The 22,230-nt window shown below is 41.6% G+C and overlaps 1 protein-coding gene across 1 annotated transcript in view; it reads left to right on the forward strand.

Annotated features, from left to right (window-relative positions):
* The first annotated feature begins 4,778 nt into the window (after nucleotides 1-4,778).
* PGBD5 (piggyBac transposable element derived 5) overlaps nucleotides 4,779-22,230 on the forward strand; it is a 119,127-nt gene continuing 101,675 nt past the window's right edge. Inside the window, exon 1 of the mRNA XM_070733941.1 lies at nucleotides 4,779-5,475. Within this exon, the coding sequence (XP_070590042.1) occupies nucleotides 4,800-5,475 (676 nt within the window). The 5' untranslated portion in view covers nucleotides 4,779-4,799. The remainder of the gene's footprint in view (nucleotides 5,476-22,230) is intronic.

Here is a 22,230-nt window from a genome sequence, read left to right on the forward strand (position 1 = left end):
ACCAATATTTTTTAGGTTGTTCCTACTCCCCTCCCCCACTCATGGCTCTATATAGCAAGATCAGATCTTATTTCAGCCTATAAGTGCTAGAGGCAGCATATGTTGTTGTCATTATTATCATGGTTGGCTACACAGTTGGTCAGACGTTTAGTCTGGATTTGACATTTTTATTCGCCTATCAAGTCTTTCCCAAGGACCCGGCCTAGTAAGATGTTGTTTGATGGTGTTAATAGCACTTAGCAATGATATTTAGACTTATATACCACTTCACAGTGCTTTACACCTCTCTCTAAGTAGTTTACAGAGCCAGCATATTGCCCCCAACAATCTGGGTCCTCATTTTACCGACCTCGGAAGGATGGAAGGCTGAGTCAACCTTGAGCCAAACTGCTGGCAGACAGTGATCAACAGAAGTAGCTTGCTGTACTGTACTCTAACCACTGTGCCAGTGAGGTTAAAGGCACTGTCTATTGCGGCATGTAAGCTGTTCCAACTAAAAGCTGCCTTTTCTGATTGAGCGATGGTGATTTTGTCAATGCTGATGCTGTTCAAGTGGTTCTCCAGATGTTTTGGGATTACCTTGGTGCTATTACCTAGGGTCCAAAGACGGGCTACAAGAATGGTGGAAGGTCTTAAGCATAAAACGTATCAGGAAAGACTTAATGAACTCAATCTGTATAGTCTGGAGGACAGAAGGAAAAGGGGGGACATGATCGAAACATTTAAATATGTTAAAGGGTTAAATAAGGTCCAGGAGGGAAGTGTTTTTAATAGGAAAGTGAACACAAGAACAAGGGGACACAATCTGAAGTTAGTTGGGGGAAAGATCAAAAGCAACGTGAGAAAATATTATTTCAATGAAAGAGTAGTAGATCCTTGGAACAAACTTCCAGCAGACGTGGTAGATAAATCCACAGTAACTGAATTTAAACATGCCTGGGATAAACATATATCCATCCTAAGATAAAATACAGAAAATAGTATAAGGGCAGACTAGATGGACCATGAGGTCTTTTTCTGCCGTCAGACTTCTATGTTTCTATGTTTCTATTGTTGCTCTCTTTTGCCATAGTCTTCTTATTTGCAGGCCTTCACATCTTGTGATTTTCTCCAGTTCTTACTCTTCTATTCTGGTGTCACCAGGAGCCACAAAACATTAACCATCGAGATTTTGCATTGACTTGTACCCCAGATCTGTAGCTTGTACTTTCAGTCATTTCAAGGTAAAAATAAAAATAGAAGTTGGAAAATGTTTGAGATCATTCAGTATCTATACTACTGAGGCAACTTCAGAAGGAACATAGTCATTCCCTATAAAATGCTTCTTTATTTGAATAGAATAGAATAGAATTCTTTATTGGCCAGGTATGATTGGACACACAAGGAATTTGTCTTGGTGCAGATGCTCTCAGTGTACATAAAAGAAAATATAGATTTGTCAAGAATCATGTGGTACAACACTTAATGATTGTCATAGGGGTCAAATAAGCAATGAGGAAAGAAGAAAGAATTTTAATTTTATACATTTATTATGTAGTTATCATGTAATGGCAGAGAGATTCATATAACTGTCAGTGAATCTTAAATTAATGCACAATATATATTTTTTGTAGGGAAATTCAGAGCAATTTGAAATGGGAGCTCTCTGATTCATTGCAGATAAATAGCTGTATCTGTTCCAAAGATCTGTGCTTCCTTCATTGCGGCCAGGAGTTACTGACCACTAGCACTCTGTTTCTAAAGTACAGACCACTATATGATATGGACATTGCCATTCTTGAATGGGGGTATGATCATTTCCCCTAATAGTGGTAAGGCCTCATCTTCTGTGGTCACTTCCAGATCTCAACTTGCCTCTTTACAATCTTTTCGTTATTGTTGTTGCTTTAAAAGATGCTCTTGCATTCTCTTTGTCCTAATGGTAAATTAGTGACATGCCTGTTTACACCACCACGAAACTAACTCGAAGACCCTAAATCATAGCTGAGTGCAGCATATCAGCTTATAGATGCCTCTTTTTTCCCCGAGGAAGTGGAGGTGACAGGATGGTTATTATTGCCAGACGTGTGTGTCTTATGGGACTGTTTATGCAGAAAAGGCATGCAATTTTTCCAATTCCTTTCTGGCTCTGAGCATGCCTCCTGCTGGGTCCTGCTGCTTGCCGTCTTCCCTACCTAAACATGTGCCAAATCTTTAACAATCAGTGGTGAGCTCAACCTTATAACAATTACTTATCTTCTTATAACAAGTATTGCAATTACTTCCTTAATCCATAATTCTGTAAAGCTGTAAAGACCTAACTTTTCCAACATCCCTGGGGACATTGCTCTTATGGAGGTAACCAGTGAGATCCAGCCATCAATGGTATGCAAGAGTTTAACTGTACAATGTTTTAAAAAGGTTTTTAGAGGTTTTGTATTACTATTGAATAGAATAGAATATAATAGAATTATTTTATTGGCCAAGTGTGATTGGACACACTTGTCTTGGTGCATATAGTCTCAGTGTACATAAAAGAAAAGATACATTTGTCAAGAATCATGAGATACAACACTTAATGATTGTCATAAGGGTCAAATAAGCAATGAAGAATTGTTGTTGTTATTTTTGTTTTATGGTAATACAAACACATATGTGCTGGCAGGCTTGGAGACTGTGAGTGATAGTTTCGCTCCGGCCATTGGTATGAAAGAAGGATGACTGATAGTTTTTTATAGTGGGTTTTATTTATTTTGTAATGTTTGAAATTGTATTTATTGTTACTGTGTCTATTTATCCTTGTAAGCTGCCCTGAGTCAGTGAGGAAAAGGGAGGCCTATAAGTTTAATAAAATGAATTTAAATAAATAATATATTCCTGTTGTGAGCCGTCTAGAGTCCCTACAGAGTTGGGCAGCATAGAAACTGAATGAATGAATGAATGAACAAACAAACAAACAAATAAATTCTAAAAGGTCCATGAGTTGGGTGATTGCACAGTGGTTAGAGTGCAGCACTGCAGGCTACTTCAGCTAACTGTTAGCTGTAGTTCAGCAGTTCAAATCTCACCACTGGCTCAAGATTGACTCATCCTTCCATCCTTCCAAGGTGGGTAAAATGAGGACCGAGATTGTTGGGGGCCATATACTGATTCTGTAAACTGCTTAGAGAGGGCTGTAAAAACACTATGAAGCGGTATATAAGTCTAAATCAGTGGTTCTCAACCTGGGGGTTGGGACTCCTTTGGGGATCAAATGACCGTTTCACAGGAGTTGCCTAAGACCATGGAAAAAGACAAATTTCCCATGGTGTTAGGAACTAAAGTTTCTATTCTAGTGCCTTGGAACATATTTTTTACAATCCAACCAATCAGGCTTTTACAGTGAGGGTGCCCATCTGACCTTTCTGCCAATCACCTTAAAGCTCTGCTGGGGGAATTGGCACTAGACTTTTGGTTGGGGGGTCACCTGTATTAAAGGGTCGCAGCATTAGAAATGTTGAGAACCACTGGTCTAAATGCTATTGCTATTGTGGTCTTCAGCACCAGAACGGCGGACAGCTCCTTCCAGTAGCGGGGATAAAGGGGGCATAAGAACGATGCTATGCTGTCACGTGCCAAGCTAAGATCAGGGGAGGTGGCTGCGTGGAAGAAAGGAATCAAGCAGCTTTAGAATAGAATAGAATTCTTTATTGGCCAAGTGTCATTGGACCCACAAGGTGCATATGCTCTCAGTGGACATAAAAGAAAAATATACATTTGTCAAGAATCATGAGGTACAACACTTAATGATTATAGGGATCAAATAAACAATGAGGAAACAATCAATATTAATAAAAATCTTAGGATAGAAGCAACAAGTTACAGCCATACAGTCCTAAGTGGGAGAAAATGGGTGATAGGAATGATGAGAAAAAACTAGTAGTACTAATAGTGCAGATTTAGTAAGTAGTTTGACAATGTTGAGGGAATTATTTGTTTAGCAGAGTCATGGTGTTCAGGAAAAAATGTTCTTGTGCCTAGTTGTCTTGGTGTGCAGTGCTCTGTAGCGACGTTTTGAGGGTAGGAGTTGAAATAATTTGTGTCCAGGATGTGAGGGGTCAGTAAATATTTTTACGTCCCTCTTTTTGACCTGCAGTATACAGGTCCTCAATGGAAGGCAGGTTTATTTATTTATTTATTATTATTTATTTATTACTTAGATTTGTATGCCGCCCCTCTCCGAAGACTCGGGGCGGCTCACAACATGTAGTAACAAATCATAAGCAATCAGACAATTTAAAATATTTTTTAAAAAAACCCATATGCTAACAGACACACACACAGACATACCATGCATAAATTAAACGTGCCCAGGGGGAGATGTTTCAGTTCCCCCATGCAGCAATTGTGTTTTTCTGCAGTTCTGATTATCCTCTGAAGTCTGTGTCGGTCTTGTTGAGTTGCAGAACCAAACCAGACAGTGACAGAGGTGCAGACGACAGACTCAACGATTCCTCTGTGGAACTGTATAAGCAGCTCCTTGGGCAGTTGGAGCTTCCGGAGTTGGCGCAGAATTGAGTTCAACCAGCCTCTTGCAAACTTCTCGCGTCGGGATCAAGGGTAAAAATAAAAGAAGTAGACTTTGCGCAGCCTCTCGTCTCTCTCCCCCCCCCACCTTCCTTTTCCCAAAACCAACTCTGTTGTTTTAAACTGCGGAGGCCCTCCCACTTCGAGGCGGGGCAACGGGGCGGTCTCAGGGCGTCGGGGAGCGCCCATAAAACCCCACCTCTCGTTTTTAGGGCCGCAGCTGCCATTGGCTAGATGAGGAGCTCTTGGAAGAGATGTTAAGCTGGCTGCTTCCCCCCATGGCTCTGCACACACGCAGGGGCGGGTGGTGCCGGGCTGAGCGGGAGGCTGGGCTCCGAGGCGGCGGAGGCGGCAGTGGAGGAGGAGGAGAAAGCGGCGGCGGCGGAGCCGAAGTCCTCCCAGCCTGCTTGCCGGCTTCGGTGACCGAGCCTCTCCTACTGCTGGGTTGCTGCCTGCGGCCGGAGGAGCCGTCCGAGCGAGGGCGGCTGCTGACGCCGCCGGGGGAGATGATGGCGGAGGGCGGCGGCGGGCAGCGGCTCAAGGCGCTGTCCCTGTTGGAGGCAGCCCGCTGCCGCTACGAGAGCCTGCAGATCTCCGACGACGTCTTCGGGGAATCGGGTCAGGACAGCAGCGGCAACCCGTTTTACAGCACCACCGCCGAGTCCCGCTCTGCCTCCGAGGATGAGGAGGAGGAGGAGGAAGGAGGAGGAGGAGGCGAAACCCCCGAGGGAGGATGCAGCCACCGGGGCAGGACTGCGGGGCGCCCAGGCTCCAAGGCGTCGGGGGAGGAGGAAGAGCAGCGGGGTGGCTCGGAGGCGACTTTGCCGAGTCCCGCGGAGCAACAGCAGCAGCAGCAGGAGGAGGAAAGCGAGAGGGGCTGGAGCCCGAGCCTGCGGAACACCCCGACCCCTTCCTTCAAGGATAGCAGCGGTAAAAAAAATATTAATCGCGCTCTCGGAATGGCTTGGCCGGTGACTCAGGAGGATGTGTGGGTTTCTGCGTGGTGTGGCTGCGGGAGTAGCGCTCCTGTTCTGGGGGAACGGGGGAGAAAGCGGGGTTGACGAAACGAGGCAGTGAAAGATCGCCTGATCTCCCCCTGATAGCAATAGCATTTAGACTTAGGCACCCCCTCATAGTGCTTTTGCAGCCTTCTCTAAGTGGTTTGCAAAATCAGCATATATCGCCCCCAACAATCTGGGTCCTCAGACCTCGGAAGGATGGAAGGCTGAGTCAACCATTTGAGCCGGTGGTGGGATTTGAACTGCTGAACTACGCCCGGTGCTTCACAAGCATCTTGGAACTCCACCTTAAGGTGGAAGAATACTTTGGGTTAGGAAAAGGTGCCCGGACTCAATGCTGGGATAGACTGCTTCTTTCCCCAGTTTGGTTAAATAAGAAGTAGTCCTTTCCTTAAAATCAGTTTCCCTCCTGAGCCTTCTTCCCAAATGCTTTGGTCCCTTAATGACCGTCACTCTTGGCTCTGATCAGCAGTCTTGGTGGCACGTGGGAAGAGTGGTCTAGCTCAGCCGGAAGGCTTATTTGTGTGTGTTTGGATGGCTGCCTTTAAAGGCTTGCTTGCATTCACTTTTATTCCCACAGAAGCGGAGCTAGCTCTGTTTGACCCTCTGTTGCGTTGGAGAGTGTGTTGCCTCTGCTCTCTTTCGGCAAGTGGGAAGAGTTAAGAAGGGGTTTTGTGGAAAAGCACAGCCGGGTGGAAAAACAGGCTCCTGGATTTGTAGTCCTTGTCAGACCTGCATTGTAGGAGTCAAGGCAAGGCTCCCTTTAGAGTAGAAAATTGTGCAAGTGCAAGAAGGAGGCAGATTTCCTGCCAATGCCAGTCACTGAAATTTTATTACTGAGATTTCAAGTCAAGGTGAATAAATTCAGTGGTATAAAATGGGAAAGTTGGTAATGATCTATGCATCCAAATCTCCCTCGAGGGTAGATCTTCAAGTATAATTACAAGTATAATAGTGGGTTGCATAGATTCTCAAATGCAAAAATCCTGGGCTTGGAATGTGACACTGTAGGTAAAGGGACAGCTGTCTACCATAGCTCCCCTCAATCTGTTATTCTCACATATGTCAGGGCTGCGGGCAATTCTGCTAGGTGGAATCCAAGATATATACCAAATAAGCTGCATGTTCCAAGTAATATTGAACTGTTGCCGTAGATCAGGGCTTTCTTACTACAAGTACCTGGGTATTCAGCTGCTGAACCCTGCCAGTTACTTGTAAAGAATTGGGCAATTACCAACTGTAAACATCTGCATATCTTTGGGGCATCTGTAAAGAATTTTGGATAACTGTGACAGCCTAGCTCTGAATGTCTGATGGGCTCAAATAAATTCTTCATTTTTTTTTGTTATTAACCCTTTGAGAGCTGGGGCCAGAAAAACAATTGCAAGTGGCTATTTGGCTTCAGGGTTTTTTGTTTGTTTCATTTCAATATTGTCAAGAATTTGGAAAGGTTTGCCTTTGGAAAAGAGTCTGAGAAACTGGCAGGTGAATCACTTTTTCTTAATAGAGTCAATCTGCAAGGAAAGCAGGGATATATTTGAGAGTAAGGAGTTGTTGCTCATTGTTTTGACAATTAGGGGTTAAGTTCTGCAATTGACTGTTCCTTATTTGGTTGCCAAGAAGATGCAAGATGGTCATATAATATATAGCACAGAGCCAGCTGTTTTAATCATCCTATCATGAGCTGGTTTTTCTCCAAAACAAGCACATAGAGCCAAGAGTCATTGAATAATGAACTATGAGTTATAAACATTCATGCATGAATCAGCCATAAGGATAATTATGAAAAGTAGAACACATGATGCAGAATTATGGCCTTTTGCACCATTGCACAAATTGTAGGTCTTCATTGCTTTCAGCTAGGCTGCATTTAAAAAAAAATCATTAAATTAATGTATATAGCTTGTTGATTGTCTACATCAGATGAAACTTCCAAAGATACAAGTTACAAAAATCAAAGTTGAATGACTTGGCTGGTGGCAGAAACCTATGCACAGTTCTTAACTGGGTCTAACAACACATCACATCTTACAATATGTGCAAGACTAGATGTCTTTGGAAGGTGGTAGTTTGGTTGAGTGGCATTTTTACTGTTGTGTTTTTTCATTTGCATCATGCGCTATCCCTTAATTATGCTGAACATACATTCTGCTTAGTTATAGATAGTGAAGGCTTTTGGACCATAGCAGGTGATAAAAACAAGTTAAAAATAAAGCCTCTTTTGATTCCTGGTCATTTTATAGGGGCACATCTGTGGTTTCCTAGCCAACTAAGTGATTTACTACTGCTTTCATCTGAAAGTTTTCCAAAATTATAAATCTAGTCAGTATAACCAGAAGACGTGATAGTCTGTTTTACTCCAGTACTAACCAGGTCCAAATCTGCTTAGCTTCCGTGCCCAGACAAGTTTAACCGGGTGCTGCCACCTGCTGAGGTACACTAGGCAATAGATTTTTAGAAATAAGCCTCTTTCAAACTGGTCTAGTATTTATTAGAAATCTGAAGGGTGAAAAGGCTTTGTTTTTAGACATTTATTTTCTAGCCTGTAATATTTTGCTCTGCTACTTTTAAAATAAAATATACAAGTATGAGTAATAGCCTCTCCATATTTGGGGGGGGGGGGGAAATGGCAAAGCTGGCCAACAGCACAGAAATGTTACATAGGGGTAACATATTTTGGGGGGTTTTTTAGAGTGTTTTAATTTAGATTCTTATGTGTTTTTGCATTAAATAAATAAGTAAGTGAGTAAATAAATACACACACACACACACACACACACACACACACATACAGACTCCACAGAGGGCTCTAGCTACCATAGCCCTGGGAGAGCAGTCAGTTTTTAAAGCATATGGAACACCATCCAGGTGTTCCAGAAGATAGATATTCAGAAGGTAGATATTATGACAAGTAGATATGCTTCCTGGTTTCCGAAAGGTAACTTAATTTAGCTGAAGGGATTGGACTGTGCAACCCTACTGGTTCATGCTGGCTGCATTTATATGGTCCCTGAAATAATTGGGCTCAATGTCATGCAGGGCTTTATAGGTCACAACCACCTCCCTAAAATCATAATTGGCAGCAAATTTGAAATCAATGCAGCTCATGGAACACATATACACATGTAACTTGGGCATTCTGAGGCATGCACATCATTGTCTGCACCTCTACATTCTGGACCAGTTGAAGCTGCTGAGGGATCCTCAAGAGCAACCCATTGAAATAATTGAGTAGGAAGAGATTACTCCCTGAGTAACTGTCTGAAGGGCCTACTGATTCAGGAAAGAGTGCAAAAACTGGAAATGTGCAAAGAATCTTTTGCCCATAGCTTTCAAGCCAAGAAGACCACCCCCTAAGACTGTGCACCATTCTTGCATAGATAAATTATAACCTATCCAAGTTTAAAATGGAATTTCCCTGGATCTAGATCAGTGTTTCCCAACCTTAGCAACTTGAATATACTTGGACTTCAACTCCCAGAATTCCCCAGCCAGCATTCGCTGGCTGGGGAATTCTGGGAATTGAAGTCCAAGTATATTCAAGTTGCTAAGGTTGGGAAACACTGATCTAGATGACACGAGCAACAGCTACTTTGGCCTTGACCGAGCTTCCATGTCCAAGCATTGGGACAGAGCTTTGTCAGCTTCACTTGACTGGCCTGGGGTTGAAACATATAATTGGGTATCTTTGGCATAACACTTATAGCAGTGATGGTGAGTGTTGAAAAAATTGCACAGAAACATATGTGTGTGCATGGGCTCATTGGAGCTATGCTCTGGAGAAGCTGAATGGATTCAGGGGTACACGACAAACTTATTCTGAAGGTCAAATCCTATGGCATCTCAGGTCCTCTTCATGATTGGATAATTACATTCTTGTCAAACAAACAACAAGTGGTTAAAATAGGGAGTGCCCTATGAAATCCTGCACCTGTCAACAGTGGCGTCCCTCAAGGCAGTGTTCTAGGACCAACACTATTCATACTTTACATAAAGGACCTCTGTGATCATATTAAAAGCAACTGTGGCTGACTATGTTAACCGCTGACAATACTGCTACCCTTCAAAAAGACCTTGACCATGTATCAGAATGGTCAAACAACTGGCAACTTCAACTCTCAACCAATAAATGCTCTGTCTCTCACATCAGCAAAAAGAATCCAAACACAAAATACAAATAAAATAAAATAAAATAAATAAAAACAAATAAACAAATAAATAAAAAATACACACATACATACATACATACATACATACATACATACATACATAAGCAAGCTGGCTGGCATGCATGTGCACACCAGTTTTCAGCACTGCCATGTGAGCAAAGGACATGTGATCACTGCATGTACACGCATGTCAGAAACCCGAAAGACAAGCAGGCAAGGCTGCGTGTCCCGGGTGATATGGCTTTACATGCCACTTTGGGCATACGTGCCATAGGCTCACCATCATGGGTTTATAGCAAACCCCAATCACCCCCGCCACCCCGGCTCTGCCACTGATCATTGGTAAGTACAACCGAGGCTGTCTATTCTAAATTTCAGCCTGAAACAGGTCTAGATAAACGGCTTTCTCAGATTTCTTGATGGCTGCAGCATGACGTCTTTTCAATAATCTTCCTTTTTTATCTATTTTGTATTAAGATGCATTGGGCAAAATGTTTTTCTTTTTAAATGCTCCAAGGAACTTCATGTTTATTTACCCCTAAACGTGGAACATAGCTCAAGAAACATACTGTGAACTTGTTTATCTATGCTTGAGAAGACTTAACTCAGATGAGGTGAAGCTTATGTAGGCTAACCTTATTATATCTACAAATTTTCCCTATTGCTCTCAGGATTGGCTGGAGTCTATATCAAAATGGGAATCTGTTCAGACATTTTGGGAAGGTTCCTTTAACTCAGTCAGGCAAAGTAACGTTACATAATGGCTGTGATTGCAACAGGGCTGTAGAGCAACAGATCAGAAAGATACTCTACAATCCTATGAAAACTAGCCTTTCACTGAAGTGGTAACTTGGGGATCTGCAGGTGTTGCTGTATTTTATTTTATTTCATTTGTTTGTTTGTTTGTCAAACATGTATAGGATAGTAGTAGCTTGTATACACATAAGTAAAAAGTAACAATAAAAGAGGACAATAGGACAGTAGAACAAGGATAGTAGACACAGCGGTGCGCCTATGCCTGCCCCTTACAGACCTCTTAGAAAGGGGGAGAGGTCGATTGTAGATAGTCTAAGGTTAAAGTTTTTGGGGTTTGGGGAAGAAACCACAGAGTCAGGTAGTGCATTCCAGGCATTGATCACTCTATTGCTAAAGTCATATTTTCTGCAGTCGAGTTTGGAGCGGTTTACATTGAGTTTGAATCTATTACGTGCTCATGTATTGCTGTGGTTGAAGGTGAAGTAGTCATTAATGTTGCTGAATTGTAGCTCCTATCATTCTTCATAATTAGCCTTATTGGCTGTTGCTGCTGGGAGTTCTGTTTCAACAACATCGAAGTGCCACAGGTTTACCCCCACAGGTTTTGGATGGCTTTGTGTGTATTGTGCTTTTGTGTCTTAGAGCATGAATAAGCCAATAAAAACACAACCCATCTCTGGAATTTAGTTATAGCCCACCCATTGTGGAATATTAAAATTTGCACTTTGAACCTCAGTATGCTCAGAAAAAATATAAGCCATTGATTTTAATAATGTCTACTTCTATTCTTTATAAGATAAAACTATGGAGTTAGTAAAATTGAGAACTGGAAATCATTTGGATTGTATGAATTGAAGATAGATTTTATATGTGTTTTGTTTGAAAAAATATTTTGGAATGGAGTTAGATAGCAATAGCAATAGCTTGTATACCGCTTCACGGCACTGTCTAAGCAGTTTACAGAGAGTAAGCATATTTCCCCCAACAATCTGGGTGCCCATTTTACCAAACTTGGAAGGACGGAAGGCTGAGTCAACCTTGAGCCTACTGAGATTCGATCTGCCAAACTGCTGGCAGCCGGTGATCAGCAGAAGTAGTTTGCAGTACTGCACTCTAACCACTGCGCCACTGAGGCTCTAGATCACACAGCTTTCCTCTCTTCAGTTGAATAGCAAAATGGTGTTTATGGTCAGTTAATATTTTCCTTCTTTATACTTATATTGATTTGTTTATGAAACATATATGGCTACTTTGCTTATGTACTGTAAATCTGGGTGGCTCCCAATGTGAATAATAATAAAAAGTAACAAAAACCAGCATTCCAAAAAAAGATCCAACCCCCAGTGGCCTTACTACATAAACAATCATAATTTCTGGATTGCAGCCTTACTCTTTTCCAGGGGTCCCAAAACTTGGCCATTTTAAGACTTGTAGACTTCAACTCCCAGAATTCTCCAGCCAGCTGTGTTGCCAAGTTTGAAGACCTCTGCTTTAGGAAGTGCTTGGGATTATGCTGGCTGGAGAATTCTGGGAGTTGAAGTCCACAAGTCTTAAAGTTGCCAGGTTTGAGTACCTCTGCCCTATCCCAAGAGAAGAAGCCAGCTTTTACAGGCCTTGCAGAAGACTGGAAATGTAACGGCCTGCTAGATTTCAGAAAGCAGACTGTTCCACAGGGCAGGGGCCCCTGCTACAGGTAAGGTGACATCTTTTAAGAGAGGAGACCTGAAGGGCCCATCTTTTCTGATTAAATCTGATTTAGAAAGCAGAGCAAGTTAGAAGTATTGCAATAAATGAGCAAACCAGATTTTTTTTAAAAAAAGAAGGACTGCATAGTGAATTTTTTTTAAGACATTTATGAGATTGATGTCTGTATAAGGTGATTTCTATTCTGGAGGAATACAGTGGTTCTTTTTAACTTCACAAGTCTGGGGAATAGGTGGTGGCCAGCCCTACACTATCTTAATAGTTGTATTTGCACTCACCTGGAGAAATTATTTACCCAGGTATGCTAGCAGCACACCACCACCAATGTCAGATGAAACGCGGCATTTTCTACATCTTTTCTCTTGATGTATTATTTCCTTCTGTTTGTTTTACTTTTGAGGGGAAATAAATGATGGAGATTTCAGGTGTGTACTTTATGTCAATAGTAAAAAGGAGCTCCTATAGAACAACTCTAATTTCACAGCATTCCTCCAGGACTTATTGAAGACAGCAGGAACAAAAGGTTAATTCTGTTAACTCTTAATTCCCTGGTTTCATTACCTGGCAGACTGAGGTTGTTTAGTTTCTCCTCAAGGAACCCTGGACTCAAATTATACTCATATAATTCCCTCACTGACTTTATGTAGAAGTATTTGTACCACATGCTGAATGTTAGTTTGTTGTAAGGGCTGAAGGCCAGAAACTTTGAATCTTTGAGTCCTACCTTAGGCAAAAAAAACCCTGATTCAAAGGCAGCTCCATCTGCAACATTTTTTTTGTTAGCTCCCCTTGAGCCAGTAAAGCATATTGACTAAATTCACCTATTATATATAAATATGGGAGGGGGGAAAGAGTAGAGTGGTGGGATGAGAGAAGGAGAGAGGGAGAGAGAGAGAAAGAGAGAGTAGACATAAACACCTAATTGAAATCACAACCCTCTGTATAGGGATTTTATGTGGATGCATAGCCAAAGGGGTAGGGGGCTTTGACCATGCATTTATGTCTGTTGCCTAGGCCTTTTACCTCACCCCATCTATACTCATCCTTGCCTTATTATGAATTTTTTAACCACAGTTTTATTGAGTAAATCAAATTAGGTTTGGATTGCGGAACAGACTAAGTCAAAGCTAAACAAAACATGCTTTGGCGCGATGTGTGTATAAATCCAATCTCTGCTCCTTGATGATAAAATGAAAAAGAACATTCTACTGGTACATGGTACCAGCTAGTCAAATCTTCGAAAGTCAATAAGAATATATGAAATACAAAGAATCAAGGCCTTGCTGTCTTGTAATGACTGAAAATCAGTGTATATAAGGAAAGTGAAATCTCGATAGACCGGAATTAAAGGAGAAAATGTACTAAGTACCTTCAGCCAACTTCACAATAACATATTTGTTACCATTTGTTTTGTTTGGCCTTGTAGCATTTGGGGCATTTAATAGTATTATTTAAAGCCACACTCACAGAAGTATATACATTAACAAGTTTCAGCAAAAGATCTATTATCAGAAAAAGTTCATTGAAGCAGTTAGTCATGGAGCCATTTATTCCATGATAATGTTATTAGTCATTTTCTTACTAGAAAAATGCTTAAAATGAGCTGCTTATTTTAAATGAGAAGGACAATTTCCAGTTCAGTGGTTTTTTGTAATATTTTATAACAAATGCTCGTGTTGTGTGTTGGTTAACAGTTACATTGAGTTATCTGTAAGGAGAACAAGAGAGGTTTTTTGTTACAATGGTTGATTGAATTATGCACTGAAAATGTAGCATGCTGCATATATGCACCAGCTAAATAATTAGCAGATATAGGTTTTTGGTTCAAAATGTATTTGCACTTGCAAGATATTTAAATACATTCTGGGTGGTTCTCTGATCTTGAAAGTGCTACTGCTCTTCTCAGAAAGAAGAGTCTAAAAGAAGAAATTTAAAACAGAACATAATTCCAGGTGACTTCATAGAAACATAGAAACAGAAGACTGACGGCAGAAAAAGACCTCATGGTCCATCTAGTCTGCCCTTATACCATTTCCTGTATTTTATCTTAGGATGGATCTATGTTTATCCCAGGCATGTTTAAATTCAGTTACTGTGGATTTACCAACCACGTCTGCTGGAAGTTTGTTCCAAGGATCTACTACTCTTTCAGTAAAATAATATTTTCTCATGTTGCTTTTGATCTTTCCCCCAACTAACCTCAGATTGTGCCCCCTTGTTCTTGTGTTCACTTTCGTATTAAAAACACTTCCCTCCTGAACCTTCAATTAACATTTTTAAAATCCTTCTATGCAATTGCAAATTTAATGCTCCTATATTTTAGAAACGGAAGCAAATGCCTTATTTAAATCAGTATCATATTGTATAGTATATAATAAAGTTACTGTATAATCGTAAATAAGGTAATTCAGTGTTTTATACCTTCATGCTGGAAAAAATGGGTTTTTGATTCAGTGTGGGATAGTGCGGACAGACAAGGAGGACATATTTTGGTTGGTTTCCTTTTCTCATAGGGGTGCCCAGTGGTTAAAACATTGGGCTTGTTGACTGGAAAGCTGGCAGCCTGGGTTCAAGAACCGAGCACTATCTGACAGGCTGAGCTTCCATCCTCAACCCAACTCCTGCTAATCTAGCAGTACGAAAGCATGTGAATGAGTTCAGATAAATAGGCAGTGATGGGTTGTCACCGCTGGCGCTGACAGTGCGCTTTGTGTGTCTGTCTGCTCGCTCGCATGAGTTTCGGTGGCTGTGCATACAAATCTAATACAGTGTTCCCTCGATTTTCGCGGGTTCGAACTTCGCGAAAAGTCTATACCACGGTTTTTCAAAAATATTAATTAAAAAATACTTCACGGTTTCCCCCCCCTATACTACGGTTTTCCCCGCCTGATGACGTCATATGTCATCGCCAAACTTTCATCTGCCTTTAATAAATATTTTTTTTAATAAACTTTAATAAATAAACATGGTGAGTAATAATCTAAATGGTTGCTAAGGGAATGGGAAATTGCAATTTAGGGGTTTAAAGTGTTAAGGGAAGGTTTGTGATACTGTTCATAGCCAAAAATAATGTATTTACTTCCGCATCTCTACTTCGTGGAAATTCGACTTTCACGGGTGGCCTTGGAACACATCCCCCACAAAAATCGAGGGAACACTGTAAATAAATAAATAAACTGGAATCTCGCACGAGCGTCCTCGTGTGTGCGAGATTTGGGCCATTTTCAGCTTTTTTTGCTTCTGCGGAAGCAAAGAAATAGACAAAAATTGCCCAAATCTCCCACGCACAAGCAATTTTGGCAATATTCACCGCTTTTTTGCTTCCGTGCATGCTCAGAAGCAAAAAAGCTATGAAAATTGCCCAAATCTCTCTTGTGCAAGGATGCTCGTGTACATGAGATTTGGGCGATTTTTGCCTATTTCTGTGCTTCTGCGCATCTCATTTACACACAGCCCTAGTAAAGGGATTGGATTTTTGGCTGTTGAAAGTCAAGCAAAGGTTCAAAAAGGGCTCTCCCCAATCCAACTGGAAAGGTAACGAAGGTGGCAGATGAAATTGAATTTAAGAAGGATACACTTTCCCAAAGTGATAACCATTGGCTAAAGCATTATCAACTGGTCATATATAAATATAGTTGAAATAATATGTAAATAATAACATCAGAAAAGGAAATAAAGCCATTTAAGCCAGTCACATCAAATATTCTGTGGCTTTGTCATGGCGAGGACTTACCAGATGATTAAACCCAGGAGAATTCTAAAACAAACAGTGTATAGCAATGAGCTATCACATCAGAGGTGGGATTCAGCAGGTTCTGACCAGTTATGGAGAACTGGTAGTGGAAATTTTGAGTAGTTCAGAAAACCAGTAGCAGAAATTTTGAGTAGTTTGGAGAACCAGTAGCGGAAATTTTGACTTGTCCAGAGAACTGATAAATAAGGGATTCTGACTGACCCCATCTCCCATCTGTTTTTATTTTTTATTTATTTATTTATTCATTCATTTGTCCAATACACAATACATATGGAAGAGAATAGACATGAAGTAATATATATAAAGATAATATGTAAAAATAGAGAAGATATATGAAAGGAAGAAAATATATATGATATATGAGATAAAGGAAAGACAATTGGACAGGGGATGAAAGGCACACTAGTGCACTTATGTACGCCCCTTACTGACCTCTTAGGAACCTGGAGAAGTCAATCGTGGATAGTCTAAGGGAGAAATGTTGGGGGTTAGGGGTTGACACTATTGAGTCCGGTAATGAGTTCCACGCTTCGACAACTCGATTGCTAAAGTCATATTTTTTACAGTCAAGTTTGGAGCGATTAATATTAAGTTTGAATCTGTTGCGTGCTCTTGTGTTGTTGCGGTTGAAGCTGAAGTAGTCATACTCAGCCTCCTGAATCCCAGCTGATCAGGAGGAAATGTAGATTTTGCAGTAACCTTTCCCTAGAGTGGGGTGGGAATGAAGATTTTATAATATCCTTCCCAGTGAAGGGCTACCAAAATTTTTACTATCACACTGTGGGCATAGCTTATTCAGGATGCCCTGCGTTTTCTTTCAACATCTTTCAGTGGAGCTCCATTTTCTCTATCCCACTGCGCCCCCCCCCCCAATCTGGGCAGTAGCCCACTCCTGATCCTTCCTCTGCCACACCCACCAAACCACAACACGTCTACGAAGCCACACCCACAGAACCGGCAGTAAAAAAAAATTCAATCCCACCACTGGAGCCCTTCCATCCAGTGAGAACATTCAGTTGAAAGTCCTGTCTCTCTGTAAAACGAGGAAGGAGAGGAGGAAGTGACAGATGGCTCCCCAGCCAACACAGATTGCATTTTTTTAATAAAAAAAACTTTTTAAAATTTGCTGGTAGGACGATACTCATCAAGAAATTATTCCTCATCTTGGTGCCACCAGTGTAAAACTCTCATCTCTTATGTCTACCGCTCTCTCTACATTTCCACATTATTCATTTAAAAATTCAGTCACACTAGGAAGAACTGGGGAATTAAATTGTCCCATGGGAACCGGTTTGTCTAGTTTGAGAGTGACATCCTGTGTTCTTTGGCAATATGTACATAAATACAAAACCACTGCAGTTTAGTCTTATTAAGCCGAACAAATGTGTCATGTAGCACTGGAAAGTTGAAAGTCTAAGTGGACCTTGACAAAGCGACCATCCTTCAAAAATGCTGGGATCATCAAAAGATAATAAATAGATTTAGAAAAGCAAAATACACAATTTATAAGAACATTTGGGTTCATTATTTTGACGTCCATCAGCAGAAATTATGTTGTGATGGGAAATACATAGTGCAAAAATGTTCTAGCCATATTTATTTGCCTCTGTCATTTGGGTATCTAGCTGTACAATTTTTACTGCAAAAATAAGCAGTAAGATTCATTCATTCACTCAATTTTGATGCAGTTTGACTCTGGGTAACTCGTAAAATAAGATAAAAACAACAAGCAAATAGGAATAGATTTAAAATTAATTCAGTATAATAAGGCAGTAATAATAACCCTGAGGAGGAAGAAGAACTGCAACCAAGACAATGATCACTTAGGAAGAATTTGAATCTGAGTTAGAAGCAAAAGCCGCCGGAAATAGGTGATACCGCCAGCCCTAGGCTATGTAAGACTTTCTAGGTCCTTGATACCAAACTTATGGCATATGTGTCACAGGGGGCACACAGAGCCATATCGGAGGGCATGTGAGACTTTGCCATGTTTCTGCCCCAGCGCACATGCGCCCGTTGGCCAGCTGATTTTCAATTCAATTCAATTCAATTTATTAGATTTGTATACCGCCTTTCTCCGAACACTCAGGGTGGCTCACAGAATAAATATAAAACAAGCATATAGAACAAATCTAATATATTATAAAGTATGACTAAAACCCCTGTGTAATACACCAGTGTTTCCCAACCTTGGCAACTTGAAGATATCTGGACTTCAACTCCCAGAATTCCCCAGCCAGTATTCGCTGGCTGGGGAATTCTGGGAGTTGAAGTCCAAATATCTTCAAGTTGCCAAGGTTGGGAAACCCTGTAATACACCACCATACAAGACAATGACGCATGCATTCAAGCTTGGGAAAGGCTGTATCGTCCTTCGGAGGCTTCAGGCAAGCTTCCCTGAGGCCCAGGAGGCCAAAAAAAAATCCCCCAATAGACAAACCGGAGGTTTGGGAAAACACACATCCAATTTGCTTTTGTGCTGTTTTTTTGCACTCTGCAGGGTTCCAGGAAGCTTCCTGAAGCCCTGGAGTGCAAAAAAGAGCACAATGAGCAAACTGGAACGGCATCTTCCAAACTTCTGGTTTGCCCGTTGTGCTGTTTTTTGTACTCTGGAGCTTCAGGAAGCTTCCCTGAACCCTCCAGAGTACAAAACACAGCACAACGGGCAAACCGGAAGTGCGTTTTCCTAAACTTCTGTTCGGGCTTTTTTTTTTTAACCTACCAAGCTTCAGAAAGGCCTGTGTGTATGTGTGGGGGAGTAGGGAAATGGTGTGGGCATGTGCATGCATGCTAGCATCCCCCCACCTCCCACTGCCTTTTGGCATGTGAACCATAAAGGTTCTCCATCATGGTTCTAGGTGATGATCAGCACTTTGAACTATACTGGGAACTTCCCTGGCAACCAGCCCAGTTCATGAAGCAAAGTTTGTCAAATATGGGGATGCTGAGCCAAGCCCATCACAACTGATACATTCTGGATCTATTGGAGCTTCCAACTGGGGTTCAAGGACACCCCTTGAGAGTTCATTTCAATAGTCAAACTGCAAGATGACAAAGTCATAGAACATAGGACAATATGGTTGGAAGAGATCTGGCAGGTTTTCTAAACCAATACGCTGCTCAAGCAGGGGATCCTATACCATTCCAGACAAAATGGTTGTCCAGTTTCGTCTTGAAAACCTCCAGTGATGAAGCACCCACAACTTCCAGAGGTAAGCCATTCCACCGATTAATTCTCACTGCCAGAAAATGTCTTCTTAGTTCTAGGTTCCAAAAGGCAAGGCAAAAAGCAATGGATGAAAAAAACTAAGCAACCTAGAATTAAGGAGAAATTTTCTGACAGCGAGAAGAATTAACTAATGGAATGGCTTGCTTTCAGAAGTTGTGGGTGCTCCATCACTGGAGACTATTAAGAAAAGTTTGCACAGCCATTTGCCTGAAATTATATAGGGCAGTGATGGCGAACCTTTTTTCCCCTCAGGTGCCAAAAGGGGGCGCATGTGAGCATGCCCACATCCATTATGCAAATGCCTCCCTCCCTATTTTTTTAATATTGTATGCTGCTCACAGTCATTACAGAGTTAAGTAACCTTAGGAATGTGATACATTTTGCCCCTATAGAGGTATCTATCTTTTCTAAAAGGAAGATTATTTGATGAGATCATCCAAGAGTTTGAAGCATTCAAAAGTGGTTCAAAGTCAGGAACAAGTCACGACCTTTCTCTTAGGAAAACTGTATACTTGCATACAAAAAATAAAGGCAGTTATTAACAGTATGGATTTCTATACAGAGTAAGAAATGATATATTTCTAAGTGGAAGTAAGGAGCATAATAGGGCTATACCATTAATGAGAGAGGAAAACAAGAAACTGAGGACCGATCATAGCCCAAAATCTCTCCTCTGTCTAGATTTAATAACAACTTTTCTCTCAAATTTACCTAAGGCAGCTCTAGGTACATACTTTTTTTTTATTCTTTTCATTGTGAAATTTGAGTGGTGTCACATAAGATGAATGAAGGGCATGCATTGTTTCACCGTTCCCTGAAAGCTGCGCACGCGCGCGCCCACGTGCCCCAAAATACACCCCCGCGCAGCCTTTTTCACGGCCGCGCGCTCCCCATCCCCATGCCAGCCGCGGGGGGGGGGGGGGCGGGGAGGCGCCGGCAGCAGAAGGGAAGGGAGCCGCGGCCGCCCCTGCCTCCCCACAGTTCCTCCGGCCCCTCGGCCTTTCGGCGCTGCCCCCCGCCCGCCCCTTCTGCTTCTCCGCCGCCTCCTGCCTTTCGGCGCGGCTCCTCCTGCACCCGGAACACACACCCTGCCCGTCTCACCTTTGCCGAGAGCACTTTCATCCCGGGCTCTCGGCAAGGGGATTGCAGGAGAGGCGGAGCAGGCATTCTCTCAGCGGAGGCCGGCGAAGGTGATATTCAATGTCGGGGGCGCGCGAGCGGTTGCGCGCGCTCCCTATCTCCCTGCTAGCCCGCTCGGAATATTCAAAATAAGAAAAGCCTTCGCCGGCGAAGGCTTTTCTTATTTTGAATGTTCCGGGGGGCTAGCAGGGGGATTTGGAGCACGCGCAAACGCCCGCGCCCCCCGACATTGAATATCGCCTTCGCCGGCCTCCGCTGAGAAGAACGGAGAGAGAACGAGAGACAGTGAGAGCAACAGACAGCAAGATAGAAAGTGAGAAAGAGAGAGAGAGAGAGAAAGGGGGGGAGAAAGAGATAGCAAGAGAGAGAGAACAAGAGAGAGAAAGAGTGTGAGAAAGAAAACAAAAGAGAAAGAGTGAGTGAGAGAGAGAGAAAGAAAATGAGAGGGAAAGTGAGAAAAAGAGAGAAAGAGGGGGGGAGAGAGGGAAAGAGAGAGAAAGCAAGAGAGAGATGAGAGGAAGGAAGAGAGAGAGAGAAGAGTGGAAGGAAGAGATAGAGTGAAATGATAGAAAAAAGGGGAGAAAAGAGAAATGAGAAAATGATTGAGGCAGAGAATGACAGGAAAGAGAGAAAAACAGAGAGAGAAGTGACTCTTGATTTAAAGCATATGGTAAAAGCACTTAAATAATAACAGAAAAAACCCCCAGCCCTCACCTGTTTTTATTAATAGTTATGTTTTTGGTTTTGCTGGTTGATTTAGTTTTAATAGTAATGGATTTTGGTTTTTTTAAATTATTAATTTCTTTTAATAAAAAAGAAGGGATTTGTTTCTTATTTATTTATTTATTTATTTATTTATTTATTTATTTATTTATTTATTTATTTATTTATTTATTTATTTATTTATTTATTTATTTATTTATTTATTATTCTATGCCGCCCAGTCCCAAAGGGACTGTCGCTCAGACACTATACTTTTCCGCCCACACCGAAAAAAAATTAGAGGGTACATTGCATTGTTTGCCACAACAAATCTTTTGCCAATTACTGGGAGGTAATATGCTCAGACAACATGACTGTGTGATAAATGGACTTGGCTTAGAGGTTCTTCCTTCACATGTAAGAGCTCTCAAAAACGGAGAAAAAAGAAGGAATGTTGGTTAATATTTGACCTTTGAAAATGCTATGATGGGCAGGGCAACCTGGTGATCTCCAGGAATATCAGAATGCAAATCCATTGTAGGAAGTAACTGGGGAGTGGAGGTGTCATATTACAGTGGTACCTCTACTTAAGAACTTAATTCATTCCGTGACCAGGTTCTTAAGTAGAAACGTTCTTAAGAAGAAGCAATTTTTCCCATAGGAACCAATGTAAAAGCAAATATGTGTGCAAATCCATTAGGAAAGAAATATAAGCTTGGAATTTGGGTCGGAGCAGGAGGAGGAAGAAGGGGATGAGGAGAGTTGCTGCCAAAAGAAGAAGGTGAGGTAAGGGGAATCAAAAAAATCCAAAACTATAAGGCTTAAAAAAAAAAGAGGGACTCTGAGGCGGCGAGGAGTCTGCGCCTCTCATACACTGCACCAGAAAGAGAAACCCAGATAGCAACAAACTGGCCGGGCCTTTGTGCCGCTCTCAGATTTCCTAGGATTTTTTCCGGACTTGGGTTCTTAAGTAGAAAATGGTTCTTAAGAAGAGGCAAAAAAAATCTTGAACACCTGGTTCTTAACAAGAAAAGTTCTTAAGTAGAGGCGTTCTTAAGTAGAGGTACCACTATATTTCACATCAGTACCGATTACTTTTGTCCTATTTTATTTTCTGTGTTTAGGATTCCAACTAAACAGAACTAACAAAACTAGGATTCTCAGAAAACATTACAAGTCTACAAGGACTCATTTTAACATGCCAATTTCATA

Source organism: Erythrolamprus reginae, chromosome 1, assembly GCF_031021105.1.
Source record: "Erythrolamprus reginae isolate rEryReg1 chromosome 1, rEryReg1.hap1, whole genome shotgun sequence".
Classification (NCBI taxonomy): Eukaryota; Metazoa; Chordata; class Lepidosauria; order Squamata; family Dipsadidae; genus Erythrolamprus; species Erythrolamprus reginae.